This window comes from Coenobita brevimanus, chromosome 61 (genome assembly GCF_032717465.1).
Source record: "Coenobita brevimanus isolate Jiangsu-jjx chromosome 61, ASM3271746v2, whole genome shotgun sequence".
NCBI lineage: Eukaryota > Metazoa > Arthropoda > Malacostraca > Decapoda > Coenobitidae > Coenobita > Coenobita brevimanus.
The window spans coordinates 36,798,656-36,814,699 of record NC_137014.1 but is presented as its reverse complement, the minus strand read 5'-3'; the positions used below and the strand labels follow the sequence as shown (position 1 = coordinate 36,814,699).

The 16,044-nt window shown below is 41.1% G+C and overlaps 1 protein-coding gene across 8 annotated transcripts in view; it reads left to right on the top strand.

Moving 5' to 3' along the window:
- LOC145403823 (serine/threonine-protein kinase VRK1-like) overlaps positions 1-16,044 on the top strand; it is a 119,783-nt gene that overhangs the window by 79,602 nt on the left and 24,137 nt on the right. For 3 of the 8 annotated variants that reach the window (XM_080275510.1, XM_080275508.1, XM_080275507.1), the window contains 4 exons: positions 5,356-5,608; positions 9,811-10,163; positions 14,698-14,926; positions 15,221-15,400. In XM_080275510.1, coding sequence (XP_080131636.1) covers positions 5,449-5,608; positions 9,811-10,163; positions 14,698-14,926; positions 15,221-15,400 — 922 coding nt within the window. In that variant the 5' untranslated portion in view covers positions 5,356-5,448. Of the gene's footprint in view, positions 1-3,696; positions 3,902-5,355; positions 5,609-9,810; positions 10,164-14,697; positions 14,927-15,220; positions 15,401-16,044 lie in introns of those variants that run through there. The other 5 variants (XM_080275504.1, XM_080275509.1, XM_080275506.1 and 2 more) reach the window with 5 other exon arrangements.

Here is a 16,044-nt window from a genome sequence, read left to right as displayed (position 1 = left end):
TTATATGTATTAGAAAAAGGATAAGATATTGGTAACCTCAGATGAATAGTAATCAGGGTACTGTAACGAGACCGTAGCGAAATGTGTATGAAAATATATCTCGACTATGAATTTCACCTAGAGCAAAAGAGTTTCGAAAAATTTTTCGGCACATTTTTCTCAAATATGGCAGAAACTTTTACAGGATTACAGATGCCATTAATAATATCTTAAACCTTTCACCTCGATTTTTTTTTTCTTTCTGAAACATCAGGTTTAGGAAAACGGTGCTTACTGTTAATGGAGAAAGCTTTAAATTTAATTAGCGGTTCCCATACATTTTTTATCGGTGGTTTGTCCTTTGCTGACGAAAAGTTCGCGCACTGTATGTTACCCTTGTCATTAGAACTTCGTATTTACAATTCTTCAACACCACCACACAACCTTATTTTCGTTAAAGAAATGCCATGATTACGGCCGCACCAACGGATAATCTTGCATATTTCAAAGAAGCCACTTTACATCTGAACACTACTACTCAATAATGTCATGTAAAGTAACGTTTCCAAAATGAACGTTGGCTTCTCATCCGATTACTGAATGTGCTCAGTGAATCATTCGGTAAAGTTCTTTCCCTTATTTAATTATATTCAGTTTAGGAAATACCGTTCTTTACAAAGTGGTCAGGAAAAAGATCTCCATTAATCACTTCATACGACGGGGTTCCCTAACTAGAATAAAATGCGAAAACGTCGTTGGACCAACAGAATGGTATAATTTTAGAAGTAACCAACGTTACCGATTTTCATTATATTACGTCCCTGAACTATTCTAACCGTTTTGGTTTTAAATACCGGTAAATATGCCAAATATGTTTTATTTCCAAATGTTAAAGTAGATTGAATACGAATTTCATCATTGGATCACCCCCCCCCCCATGCGGATCTCCAGAGGTCAGATCACGAACCCCCAAGGCGTGCGGGTACCACAGTTTGAGAACCCTTGCTGAACTACCACCACCACACCCATACCAGAACACCTGCAGCACGGATCTTCATAAAGAGTACGGTATTACCTCTCTCCGTCCTGTTGCTCTTATTATTCCAGCTCGTCCACCCCTCTCTATCCACCATTCACCCTTGTTCCACACCCCACCCCTACACACGTACTCGCGCGTGATCTTACAAGAGAAATTTTAGTTTAATACAAGAATTGACCCCCAACCACACTTTCTCCCCCCCCCCCCTCCCCCGCGCACACACACGTTGAATTTCCAAGAGAAATCTATTACAGACCAATAAGAGTTGTGCCGATCGTGAGAGTACAGTCAATGGGAACAGTGGGTCCTTGTGACTCATCAGCAGCAGACTAAAATCCCCAAACATTAGAGTAAAACAGCAGAGCTGTCCTGATAATGAGAGAATACTTTTCCCATCTTTCACGTCCGCTTCAGTGAAGTGTATCTTTAACCTGACAACTGCGGTATTAAGTTTCGTGGTCTACCCACCCATGCCCAAAAAAGGGGGGGTGGGGAACTTTTCTCAATTTTTGGCTCATGAAAGAGTGCATAGAAAAGTATAGGAAAAACAAAGAGTTCATTATTTACCTTAGTTAAGCCGTGAAGTAATGACATTCTTGGTTTCCCCCCCCCCCGTCCATGTGAAAAAAGGGAAATTTGTTCTCCAAATAATTTTTGCTCGTATGAAATGAAAGAGTGCAAGGAAGAGTATAGGAAAAACAAATATGAGCTCATTATTTACTTTAGCATCCGTGGTGAAGTAACGAGGGCATATGGGCGAAATTTGTAGCGCGCCAGTTTAAATAAAAAAAGCTTGTTCACAATTATGATGCACGTCATAGGTGCAAGTGCTCCATCATATGATGTTCATCGCAGCTGTCGGGTTAAATCTAATTTTCCTTCATATTTCACCAGATTTTATACTTTCACCGGTTAATCCCACCGTTATATCCATCCGACTCACACTGAACTGATAGAAGACATATTCATTGGTCCATCCTGTCAGCTCTCAGGCTCCAGTAACTATTTGAATGAAATAGTCTGTAGTTGGAACAGAATACCGTACTGAAGTTGTCCAAACCATGAGTAAGGTGAGATAAAAGATATTTAAAAAAAAAAAATGTCTGCAGACCAGTATAATCGTTTGAAAAAGACCTGACGAGGGATTAAGCATGCATGGAACTTTGTTTTACTTCCATCGTTTATGCCCAGTTTTGATGAGAAATTCGTGTCCGACCAGTACAGTTAAAGTGCCAGAAGCAGATTGATAAAAAGTGTCATTTTAAACTAGAATAACTGATAATTTGTAAGTTAGAATGAAGGCTATATAGTGCATTATTATGCCAAGTCTAAAGTTAAGTGCAATTAACACCAGGTACTTGTGTTTGTGTGTTAAAGTTTATATTGTAGACTTTAATTGCCACATGCTGTTTCTGAAATTACTATAAAATTCGAAGATCTGAATAATGTAAATGCTTAGCTTTAACAGATTTTTCTGTAAGGCATGACCAAATTACAAATTGTCAGAATAACAAAGAAGAAATAAAAGCTTTGCTGGACACATGCACAGGTGGAACCAGCTTCATATGCCTCAGAGAAATGGTTATGGTAGTGGTATTTTCGTGTTAGGTATACCGGTATTCTTCGATTGACCACATCGCCTAAGTCACCTGAATAAATGATATGCGGAAATGTGTTCGTTCCCTTGTTGTGAGGATCAGGGAAGGCTATTTTGATCCTTTTACCTGCAAGTAGTTTTCCTCTTTTAAACATATATAATTGTGTTGAGGTAGCCGAATAAAATCCCAAGGATTCGTGGGAAAGTGTTTCTAAGCACTTTGATCGATTTTTCTGCTCACTATGAAAAAAAACATCACGTGATGTTTTTTTTTTTTTTTTTTTTTTTTTCCCACTGTAGACCCAAGGCTCGTGTCATGTTAGACATCCAAGGTTTGTTCACCTTAACTTGGCCCATCCCCCCTTTCTCTCTCTCTCCGTAGCTTTGAGAGCGTATAAAACAGTGATACGGCCCTACATTATGGTTTATAGCCCATAAGCGTGATTTCCATTACCAGTGTTAATTTGACAACTCAGTGAAGATGAGGCGATGACAGTTATGGACCAAGTTAGAGTAATATAGGAGAAAGTGCAGGGTGCAATACGTCTTGTTACTCTCCATGTAGGCCTTTGAAATTCACTGTTCCTGTTCTAAAATTGCTTAATGAAAAGTATTGTTCGTGTAGAGTCGGTCAGAATAACATTACGCTGAATGGCTAATAAGTTACAGAATGCAGTCAGCCGAATATTAGTGGAATGCAGTCAGCAGAATATTAGTGGTTATAGTGCGCACGTATATTAGCTTGTCCGCTAATTATTAAAAAAAAAAATGAGGAGGCTGTATTGACTTTAGTGCTCGCACTGCTCGGTGAGTTGTCTGGCGACAACTGGTCCCGAGGCACAGTATTGAGGAAGATAAGATAATTTAAGCTGTTTTTGTTATTCCTGCCAGTGGTTGGGCCGCCATATGTATATTTTTTATTGAAATAGTCAAATGAGTCGTGCATAACATAGCCAGTGTTTTTTTCTCCTGTTTGGTGATAACGTTAATTTTGGCGCGTGAATTTGTGAAAGAGGAAACAGCTGGTACAGGACGCCGGGGACGTGGGTGGAGTTATGCGCACAGCGATGCTCAGTCGATCCCGCCATTGTCGTGGGTCTTCCACGGGCGGGATGTTGTCGTGTTTCACCAAGTTGAAGACTTTGAATAGTGTGAGGTGATGGAAAAGATAATGGTGTGGTGTAAAGTAGGTACACAGGAAGGATTTTTTAAGTCGTTTAGTCGCGCGGGAGAAATATTTTTGGAAGAAATGGAGGGGTAAAGATGGAGGTGCTCCCAGCGCCAAGGTACTGGCGAGTTTGTGTGTGCGTGTGCATGACCCCTCGCTCCCATAGGACTGATTTTTCATGGTTGCCAAGGTACATCTTCTTGGTGTCAGTAGAAAGTGAGAAAATGTGAAGTTTTTGGGTATTTATAAAGAATTCGTGGGCGTAAGAGTGTTGTGCAAGATTGTGACAGTGAATTGAGTAGCTGGCTTGGCGCGGTCTGCCAAACTGATGGTCGGCCACAGAGGCTCCACGGATTCAAGGCCAAACTCCCTGCTCCGTTTGTGCACTCGCTCATCACGTTCCTCGAACGTATACTGAACATGGATTAATAGTTTAGGCGGCAATGCTGGGAAAATAACTAATGTTGCATTAGGAGTAGGAAGGGGAAGTGGGAGTTGCACAAAGGTGTTCAGGCGGCTTGATGTGGTCAAGATAGAGCTTGTTGGTGATCGAGTAGGCCTGTTAAAGTTTTCCGCATTATTGGATTGTTGTGGGGTAAATATGCCGTTAGTGCCAGAGAAGCTTTTACAGAGCACTGAGAAACATTTCCTTGCATAGAAATGGTGCCCTAGAGTAATGGTAGCAAATTACCATTGGAGGAAATTTTTTTCTTTACCCATGAGTCTCCATGTTATCCCCTGATGCTTAATTCCCCCCCCCCCCATCTAGTTGATTGAGAAGAAGTATCATAGATTAGTCCAACCCCATCCAATCATCATGCTTGCTTCTAGGTGTTGCCAGGAGATTCCTCGTTCTAGCACTCCCTCCCAACCCTGTGTGCCTGTTACAGGCCCACTTGGTCCAGTAGTGAATTTGTAGTTGCTCTGCAGTGATGTGTGTCCTGGTGCAGACGGTTCATCAGGTACCGTCCTCAGGAATTCATTAAGTCGGGCTTTGAGGTATTTTACAGAGTAGTTTGTGAAATCTTGTGTTTTTCGTGGCAGGCAGTTGAAGATTCTAGGACCATTGTATGGCAGATTGGATGAGAGGAGAGTCTGGATCCTCACTGGTGCTTCAGATGGTGGGATTTTTCCTACTTGCAACCAGCACTCTGGTTAAGATGTGGTTCCACATCACTGATATTGGAAGGGTTAGGGTACCATTGTGTAGATGGTAATGTACCCTTAAGTTGCTACTGAGAGTACAGCCCCAGTTTTGTTTTGTTTTAGTTTGTCCCAGCAGCAGAGTTCTTTCATGTCCTTTATTTGCCTGGTGTATGCTGTCTGCATGGTAAGAGATTTGATAAAATGTCATAGTGCTTTGCTGGAACCCTGACTGTAGGTGTAGTAGGAAGTTGTCTGAAGGATGTAGGTTTGAAGTTTATTGATAATTTTCCATGTGTTGGTTTAATGAATATATACATGATGTGAAGGGTAATTTCAGTTGATTTTATATAATGCAGCTTCCATAATTTAGGTAGGAAACTTTTGTTGTATACAGTACAGCACTAATTCTGCTTTTTTCCACAACAGATTTGATAGAGAGCAAGTAAGAGAGACTTGGTACGTGTAGGGAGAGACGTCCATCTTTAGATATTGGCTAAATATAATCCGGAGAGCATCATCATGCCTCCGCGGAAGGGAGGAGCAGCCACGAAGAGTGGGTCCAAAGGAGTGCCCAAGAGAAGGGTGGCTGCAAATGGCTTCAAACTTCCAGATCCCATTGCCCCAGGAGTGGTGATTACAGATGTTGCAAAAAGGCAGTGGAAAATTGGAACCAGCATAGGTGAGAAGTTGTAGTGTTCTGTATTATTATCAAGTGTTTGTCATGGTCAACCCCTTCAAGCTGAAGGGATATAAAGAATTTTCTTCATGCTGTTTTACTTATTACTCTAACAGTACTGTATTCTGCTAGGAATTGAACCTGAGACTCGGATGAGAGCCAGGCAGCTTTTCACAGTAGCTATCAACAGTGAGATAAAAGTGAATTATGAACGTTGTGGATTGAGGAAGTTACTTATGTAGTTTAGAGTTATTTAGTACTGTATCTCACAAAGTGCGATGAAGATCATAACTTTATTTGCTGCAGTCACAAATAATGTTCCTGTGCCTGTAAGTGCTGTTCATCCTGTATTGTAGTCTTGAAAGTGTTCCCTTGGGAAGTCACTGCAGATGTGGGGGGGGGGGAGGATTTACATGTTCAAGATGAAAATTGCATGATAGTCCATGGGAGGGGAGGGGGGTAAGCACAGCCAATAGACATCTCATAATTTTATCAGAACACAGATCTGAGGCATTGTTGTACTTTGTAATTTTTAGCTGTTTGTATCAAAATTGTTGAATCCCAAGCATCTGAAAACTAAATTGGTATATATTGTATCATCTACTTTTTTAATGCCCCATCAGGAGTATAGGGGTTTAGGGCTAGGCTGTTTAGTTCAGACACTTAGATGAATGGCCAGGTGCTTACACAAGTGATATTACTTTGTGTGTGTGTGTGTGTGTGTGTGTGCCTTAAGCTGTTAGGCTATCAGGTAAGCATTTGGTTACATGGTTACCAGCCAACCATGTAAATGGTACCATTAGCAACTTATAATGATTTTACTTTCATGTCTTGACATGGAACATACATTACTGTACTCTGATTGTACAGTCATAGACGTAATGTCGATCCACTTCATAGTGATGAATAACAGAACAATGAGCAATACATTTGAAATCCAGTATTGCAGTCATGAGAGCCAGGCAACTCCATAAAAGTACATGCAAAAGCATCATAATTGGGTTCTGGTTAAGGGTGGATTTGTAAAGTGGCACCAGTATAGCCATTTCTCTTTGTTGCCCAGGTATGCAGATGTCCCTTACCTCTGTCCTCATCCCCCAAAAGGAGGATGGTGGATTGTTGAAAGGCAGTTTCAGTCTGCAGTCCATCAGGTCTCATGTTCATCTGAGCTTGGGGCCAGTGGCAACCCATTAAAATAGTTACCTTTGCTCATCATTCACTCTATTGCTGTACTTCTGCATGCTTATTTCTTCATGCCATTCATTCTTTTTCTGTATCTGCCCTCTCTTCCCATTTCTCTCATCCTTCCTGTCGCTATTTATTCTTCATTCCACATCAGGTGGCTGTACATTGAGTGACAAGCCAAATGGTTTCCTGTAACTTGGGAAACCATTTACAACCTGTGTGGTGACTATATCTAATTATCTATCTATTGCCAGATGCCGTAATCCCGTACGGTGTGGCCACTAACAAATTGCCTCCACGTTGCCCTGTCCCCCACCATTTCACTGCCCTGCTCCCAGCTCACACCCCCCTCTCTCATATACCTCTCCACTCCCCTCCATCTCATCCTCGGCCTCCACCTCACTCACAAACACTCTTCTTGTCAGTCGCTCACTGTCCATCCTCTCCACATGGCCAAACCACCTCAGTGTGTTTCTCCTAACACTTCCTATCACATCCACACCACAATGCTCCTTCACATCCTTATTTGCCAGTCTGTCTCTCCATGTGACTCCACATGCTCCTCTCAATTAACTCATTTCTACAGCTCTCACTCTTGACTTGTGTCCCTTCAACAAGGTCCAAGCTTCACTTCCATACTTTAGAGCTGGTATCACAATGTTGTCATGTATCAACTTTTTCACTTCATGGTCACTTCCCTGTTTTTTATCACTGCTTTCAAGCACTTCACTCTCCAAACTTTCATCCATACTCATCACACTACCCAAGTACATAAACATACATTTTCCATTTCCTTCTCACCCAGCTTCACTGTACATTCACTTACTTCACTTCTCTCGAAGACCATCACTTTATTCTCAATATTCACCTTTAGATTCCGTTTCTTACACATACTCCCAAACTCATCCACCAAGCCATGCAGTTCCCCTTCTTCTTCACTTAACAACACAATATCATCTGCAAACAACAGTAGAGGGAGTTTCCAAACATTGCCCTCTCTTGTTAGGGCCACTCCAACATCCACTGCCCTACCTTGTATCTCTTTTATAACCCCTCTAAGTACAGATTGAACAGCCATGGAGACATGACACATCTCTGTTTCAACCCAACCTTCAAATAGAAAAATTCACTCAGTTTGCTATCCACACTCACTGCAGCCTTAGCACCCTCATACATACTCTTCACAGCATCCAGCAACTTCCCATCTACTCCATATATTCTTAATACTTTCCACAATCCTTGTCAATCTACCCTGCCATATGCTTTCTCCAAATCCATGAAGGCCGCATACAACTTCTTTCCCTTCCCTAGAAACTTTTGCACTAAAGATCTAAGAATGAATATCTGATCTACACAACCTCTTACCTTCCTAAAACCTCCCTGTTCCTCTCCAACTAATTCCTCTGTTATTTCCCTAACTCTATCAATAAGTATCCTACCATATACTTTTCCTATTGTACTAAGAAGGCAAATGCCCCTATGATTACCACACTTCTTTTTCCCCTTTCCGTTTGTACGAGAGAATAATTATACCTGACTTCCAATCCTCCTGGACCCTACCTTCCTCCCTGGACAATCTGCACATATCCCACATTCATTCTACTACTGTCTCTCCCCCATGCTTCAGCATTTTACCACACATTCCATCAATTCCTGGGACTTTCCCCATTTTGACTTTCTTCATTGTTCCACAACTTCCATTCTACTGATCTCTTCCAGTTTTCTCACCTCCCTCCTTCTCCCAGCCACTTATACTTGCATTACTTTCATTCTGTATGTTCAACAATTCCTTAAAGTGTTCTCTCCATCTGCTCACATTTTCTTCCTTCTCCACTAGTAGTCTACCATTTTTATCTTTCACTGCACTGCTAACCTCAGTGCCTATATATAGTAGCCAAATATTGTAATGGCATGATGTGGAGCCTACTGTGGTGCCCCTGTAACTGGATGGATAGAGACAAATGTGGTGTCCAACCAGGAACCAAACCTTCTCACTGAGCTGTATAAGAATGTAAGGCTCTGCAGGGTTGTTGCTTGAATGTGGTTGGTGGGTGTGCTTGATCAGACTTGGGTAGCATGACAAGAACTGTTAACAGTTGCATAGTTGGCATCAAAAGTCCTGTTGCTTCATGCTTTTCTGTCCATACAGTTTTAAAATTATTGATTTTTCCACAGTAACTGGCAGTGATGACTTTATTTGACCTCAGAACGGTATCTTTAAGTGTCATTAATTGCAGGTCCACCAAATTTATTTTCATAATTCTGTTGAGAGAAATGACTTTTAATTACCACTTTAAATTACAGTAATCTATAAATTCTAAATTAGGTGTGTTCAACCTGAGAAAGATGGACCGGGCTCTCTTTTACTTTATGCATCAACACTAAAACATACACTGAATGGTGTCCAAAGATTCAAAAACAAGTGATTTTGCTACCTGAACATTTTGCTGATGGTGATATTATGTTTAATACTTAGGGAGAAGAGAGGATGTTGATACTTCTCTGGTGTTGTATTTATGATGCCAAGTGATGTCCAAAGGTTTGTGGTTGTATGCCGATAGCAGTGAGTGGGTGTAGAATACTGTATTTAACTCTTTCAGTTTCCAAGATTTTTGCTCAGAATCTAATTGCATCAGTAGTATGAATAGGCCAGTGATGTGGTTTTGTTACTCAGCTTTGCTTTTTATTGTATTATCCATAAGGTAATGGTCTTTTGGATAACTATATTTAAATTTCTAATTTATATGCAGTGGGGAGGTGCCAGTACATTTATCAGTTGTCATTCATATTGAAATGGGAATATTCAGAACCAAGAACATGGATAATGTACATCTAGAGGAGTGTACCCATTATATTATATTGCTCAATCAAGGTACACTGCCATATAGGAGAGGACTGGTGACTCGTCATAGCATCCTGTGTTTTGAGAGTTCTGGGATGGGGCAATTCAACAGTGAGATTATACTTCCAACTCTACTGTTATGGGTACTGGTAACAATTTGTCTTTCCTTTTGTTATAGGTCTAGGAGGATTTGGTGAGATTTACCTTGCATCTGACAATGTAGGGGGGCCTGTTGGGAGCTCTGCAGAGTATGTGATCAAGGTGGAGCCTCACAGCAATGGGCCACTTTTCGCCGAGATGCACTGCTACATGCGTGTGGCCCGGCCCGAACACATTGAAGCTTGGAAGAAGGAGCGCAAGCTGAGGCGGCTGGGGATGCCCAAATATCTGGGCTCTGGGTCATTTGAGTACAAAGGCAACAAGTATAGGTTTATGGTAATGGAGCGCTTTGGCCTTGATCTACAAAAAATCCTGGAACAACACAGCAAGCGGTTTTCTTTCAAGACAGTTTACCAAGTGGGCATCCAGATCGTGAGTATCAGTTGTAGTTATTCAGTCATCATCTTAACTTTGTTCTTGCTTGTAATACACCAGGGCTATTCAGCTATTCTAGAAATGGGTCCAAATTATGAAACTCAGATTAACAAAACATACAGTATTTTACCTGTATTTTTTCCCCTCAAAACACTTAAACACAGAAAGAAATGAGAAATTCATATTATTTATGTTTATATTTTCCACCAAATACATAAATAAAAACTCAGAACTTTGTGTTTTGTGTTTGTTTATTTATTTTCATTCTTCTGAGTCGGTCAAAGGGCTGGATTTGGCCCACAGTCTGCCAGTTGAATAACCCTGTAACACACTGTGCTATTCTTATGTTTACTTGTATTAACTCTATTGTCTTGTTTTGTTGATGTGACTCTTGTCATTTTTTTTATATAAAGTACTTTGGTGGACACCTATCTCATGCCAACTCTTTCATGTGTTTAAGGGGGGGGAAAAAAAAAAATGTTGCTGAAATTATTTCATCTCTAGAAAAAATCATTTGTCTATTTTGTTCCTGAAGCTATTTCATACCTCTAGAAAAAACAGAACAGTGAACATGCCTCTCAGCTCATTTTGAGGGGGGGGGGGGAAATGAGGGTAAGGTCAGACTGGAATAATTAGATAGGAATACAGAATTGTGAAAACTGACAGCGCATGCCCAATCCATTTTCCACATGATTTTTCACATCAAAAGAGGTTGGGTAAGGTAGAACTGGAATATTAAAAAAGAAAGAAGTATGAGAACTACTAGCAGGATACCCAGTGAAGTGAGTAATTTATAGCAAACCCTCGATATAAAGAACTAATTGGCACCAGACCCTTTACGTTAAAGCTGAACACTGTGCTGTCCAATAATTTCCCTGGGGTTGTGACTTTTACCGAACAAAGATCATTAAATATAAAGTGTAGTTTGGCCATACGCTCTTACACAGTGACATACAGCTAGGTCTACCCCCCCCCCCCCCATAAATGCAATATTTACTAACTTATGTGTTTGTTCTTACCTCTCAGGAAGTAATTGCACTGCAAATAAGTCTTGGATAAATACTGTATGTGTTTGTTTATCTTGCCATGCTGGTCGGTGTTTGCTGGGCATCCATTCTTTCACAGTAAAATTTAAATGAACATAACGTTCACCCGTCTCAAGGTGGTTAAAACCAAAATTTGAAAAAGAAGATTTGGTATATTGAGGGTTTACTGTACTTATATATTCAAACTCCTAGATTGCTTTATGTGTGTGTGTGCGTACGACGTCTGTTCAAAAAGAAACTGACCATTTTAGAGGGTGGAGAAGTATATGAGAGAGAGGGGTGTGGGCTGGGAGGTGGGCAGTGAAATGACGAGGGACAGGGTGACATGAGGCAGTTTGTTTGTGAACACGCATTACAGGATTAAGGCATCAGGCAATAGATAGATAGACAGGTACACCGTGGTTTAATGATACAGTTGGTTAAGTAAAAACCCTTCATCTGGCAGAGTATCGTATCTCGGGGTAGATTTAAACGTGGAAAGTTATAGGGATGCGTTTTTGAGTCTTGGGTCCCCCCATCCAAGTCCTAAACCCACCCAAATGAGTCCAAAAACAAGTTTAAAGTCCATCTTAAAGACTAAACAGCTGTAAAAGAAGCTAATCTAAGCCTAACACCTGTAAATAACTCACTAAAACTAACAAATAAAATCTGAAAATTGTCAAATATGTCTGGAAAAAATCAAGCTTAGTAAACTGTACCCCAAAATGACAATGTTCTACCCACCTATGACAAAAACACATTAATCTAAGTCTAAAAACAGTTTATAAATCAACCTATAGTAGCCGCAGCGAGAAATGAACGCTGTGGTGGGGCAGCCGGGATGACCGGGGATTCCCCCACTGTAGCCATATCCACATGTCACCGACCATCGGCCACCGCTGCAGCCCCACTCCATGATCCTTACCCTGTGTCTCTGGCTTTCTCTTTCTCTCTCGGTTTCTATATAAACTGGTGTATTTCCGAAACTAATTATGAAATTATTATGACTTTTGTTCCACACCACCTTTGAGGTAAAAATCAAGGAGAGTTTTCGGTATAAAGGTTCCCCCCCCCCTCCTAAATGTGGCATATGAGCGGGGGAGTGCGGCCTTGCCGATACCTCCGCCTGACCTATAATTATACACTCGCCAGAACTGACCTGCCCTCAGACAAGGGGGGGGAAACCTTTATACAGAAAACTCTCCTTGATTTTTACCTCAGTGGTGGTGTGGAACAAAAGTTATAATAATTTCATAATTAGTTTCGGAAATACAGCAGTTTATATAGAAACCGAGAGAGAAAGAGAAAGCCAGAGACACAGGGTAAGGATCATGGAGCGGGGCTGCAGCGGTGGCCGATGGTCGGTGACATCCTACCTCTATGGTCGGTGACATGTGGATATGGCTACAGTGGGGGAATCCCCGGTCATCCCGGCTGCCCCACCACAGCGTTCATTTCTCGCTGCGGCTACTATAAACTCACAGTTTTAGTTTAAAATACCATGAAAATCGGTAAAGAAAATCAAAGCCCATCGTTCAACCAGGGTTTGACCATTGTTAGGCGGGGTATGGTGGTATTTCTACTCCCATCGTTAAGCCAGGGTATCACATCTAGAGGTATTGTATATTGAGGTATACCTGTACTAAATAGGCGGCTTAACATGATCGTGAAGGGAGTGCTGTGTAGCAGCAACTTTGAGCTTTAGGGTAACAGGAAGTGCATCATGTCATGTCAGTTGCCATTGAGGTACACTGGACAATTTGTTGCAAGTTGAACATTAAAGAACAAAATCAACATGCGAGTGCATTTAATCTTACTGCGGACCTGTCATGCTTTTCTGCTGATGCAATCCTGCATGCTTCCACTGGGATGTTTGTGCTTTGGTTTCTGGGTCATATTCATACACCCAAGTCTCATCTCCAGTGATAACAGTCTTAGGAAAGTCTGGATAGTGATTTGCACACTCCAACATGTCCTGAGCAACGTTCATCCGAGAGATCATGAATATGACAAAGCACCTGCAGGAGACACCGAAAACCGTCTTTGGAAAATGTTTCGGGCAGTGGAAAGAAAGTTGGGCTACGTGAGTCAAGTCAGAAGAGGCCTGCTTTAAGGGGGATCAGTTTCCAAGCTCAACAGATTAACTTTATTTTGCGTAAGGGCGCATACTTTCTGAACAGACCTCATGCATTGGTAACAAAGTCATGTGGCATTATGAGGCTAGTGTTAAACAACAGCTCAGAGTCACTGCTACACAGCACTCTAGTCACGATCATACTAAGCTGGCTAGTTGGTGCACTTTTTAAAAAGGTTCTGTTTATGGACAGATCTTGTGCACTGTATTTTATAGATGTGCTTTACATACACCTACCAGATAGCCATTCTGTTGACTACCAAGTTAATGGGAAAAAATATATAATGTTACACCCTTGTCATGTTCTTTGTACATACCTCATCTAACTTGATCTATTGCTAATTGTTCAGCTTCATCAGCTCCCATACTCTGCTATCATATTCATTCATGTGCTATATCCATACACATTTTTGGGCTGCCATGCCATTTTATCTATTTGCCAGATGCCATAATCCCGTAAGGGGTGGCCATTTGACTTTGACTTATTTGTTTTACAGGGAGGGGCACTAACCCTCCACCAACCCACTTGCTGACACTTAGGGAGCACATATGGTTTGGTTATATGGTTACCAGTACCACCCAGCGTTGTAAATGGTTTCTTGGCTTACAGGAAACCATTTGGCTTGTCACTCAATATAAAGCCACCTGTAAAGGAAAGAAAACAAATAAGAAGTGACAGGATAGATGGGAGAAATAGGAAAAGAGGAGGGCAGGCACAGAAAAAGAATGATACAGGCTAAGGAAGAAGTAGGCAGCATTACATCAAGTGAGTGGATGATGGTTGCCACCACCTATAGAGAGAGAGAGAGAGCCTTTCAAGTTGGATATGGTTTGTAAAAACAAGTATATATATGGTCCAGTAATCCATCCATGCATTTTCATTGGATCTCCAGTATTGACCGTTAGGTTGAGGCATGCCCTTCAGGTTGCAGATCTACATTTCAGGAGTTTGAGGAGAAAATTACTGTTTTCATTTTGAAAATTCTCAGGAATACTTACAATATGGTAAAGTTCAAACTAGTGCTTTTTCAGGTAACAATAGCCATCATGAACACTGTGTAGGTAAAGCTTGCATCACCCCATGTCTGGCCACTCATCAGGTATAGACACACACTTCTTTCATAAGAAATGCACACAGTTTTAAAACTTATAATGTTCTGGTAGGTGTACTGTTGGCTTAAAAAAATGTGAAGGGCACATTACAGCCATGGGAATAATATGAGAAATCTTTAATGAGAAGTAATTCATGAAACTGTTGTAAGAGTGCCCTGGGAACTCAAATGCTCTACTCGGCATTACTTTGTCTTACGTAATAGTTTAAGCTTGATAAGTGTTCAGATCTAGTTGCATATATAATACTTTTAATTTGCAGCTTGATGTCTTGGAGTACATCCACAGCAAAGAATACATCCATGCTGATATTAAGGCATCAAATTTGCTGGTGGGGCATAAGGCTGGGACTGAGAATCAGGTGTTCCTGGTTGACTTTGGATTGGCATGCCGCTATGCAAATGATGGCAAGCACAAAGAGTACAAGTATGACCAGCGCAAAGCACATGATGGTACCATTGAGTTCACTTCTAGGGATGCACATATAGGAGGTAAGTTCGTGTGAGAATATTAGTTCACTATTGTAAAATGGTTCAAAGTTATTTTTCAAAAATTGGGGGGGGGGGTTTAAGTAGTGCAGGGTGAGTGAGGTTGATAATTTCTGCCTCGTATACAGTAATGTTTGAGAGAAACACTGAAAATGAGGCCTGTGTGAAAGGCTTAAAAAAAAAAAAAAAATGATTAGGGGAATGTGATAAGGCTAGTCATAAAATGTATCTTGTTCAGTTAATCTTGATAATTGATGAAAGATGTGATTAAAGGAATAATATTTCTTCACTTAACAGCTCACTCACGTCGTGGTGACCTGGAGATCTTAGGGTATAACATGACACAGTGGCTGTGTTCCCGCCTTCCCTGGGAGGATAACCTTCAAGACTGTAACTACGTCTTCACACAAAAGCGTGGATTCATGGAGAATATCCCCTCTTTCATCCGTCAGTGCTTCCCTGAGACTGAACCCCCAGGTATGTATGTTTGTGTGTGTGTGTGTATTTTCCAGAAACTTCTTTCAGTTTGAGTGCTAAGTGGAGGGAATGTAAGAAAATGTTCTGGAAGGAGGTAAAGAGAGTTAGGCAGGGTAATAAAGAAACTAGTAGGGGAGTGAAAGATAAAAATGGTAGGTTGATAGTGGAGAAGGGAGAAAAAGTGAGCAGATGGAGAGAACTCTAAGGAACTGTCAGCATAATGAAAGTAGTGCATAGTGGAGAAGGGAGAAAAAGTGAGCAGATGGAGAGAACATTTTCAGGATCTGTCAATATAGAGAATGAATGTAATGCAGGTTTAAGTGGCTGGAGAATGGCAGGGATAAGGAGAAGGGAGGAAGAGATCAGTAGGATGGAAGGAGTGGAAGCAATGAAGAAAGTCAAAATGGGGAAAACCCCTGGATGTGATGGAGTATGTGGTGAAATGATGAAGCATGGAATATAGTAGTAGAGTGGATAAGGAAGATGTGCAGATTGGCCTGGGAGGAAGGTAGAGTCCTGGAGGATTAGATGTCAGGTATAATTATTCCCCTGTACAAAGGAAGAGGGGAGAAAGAAATGTTTGGTAAGCATAGGGGCATTTGTCTTGCTATAGGCTTTCTATTTTGTGAAGGTAGTTTGGATGG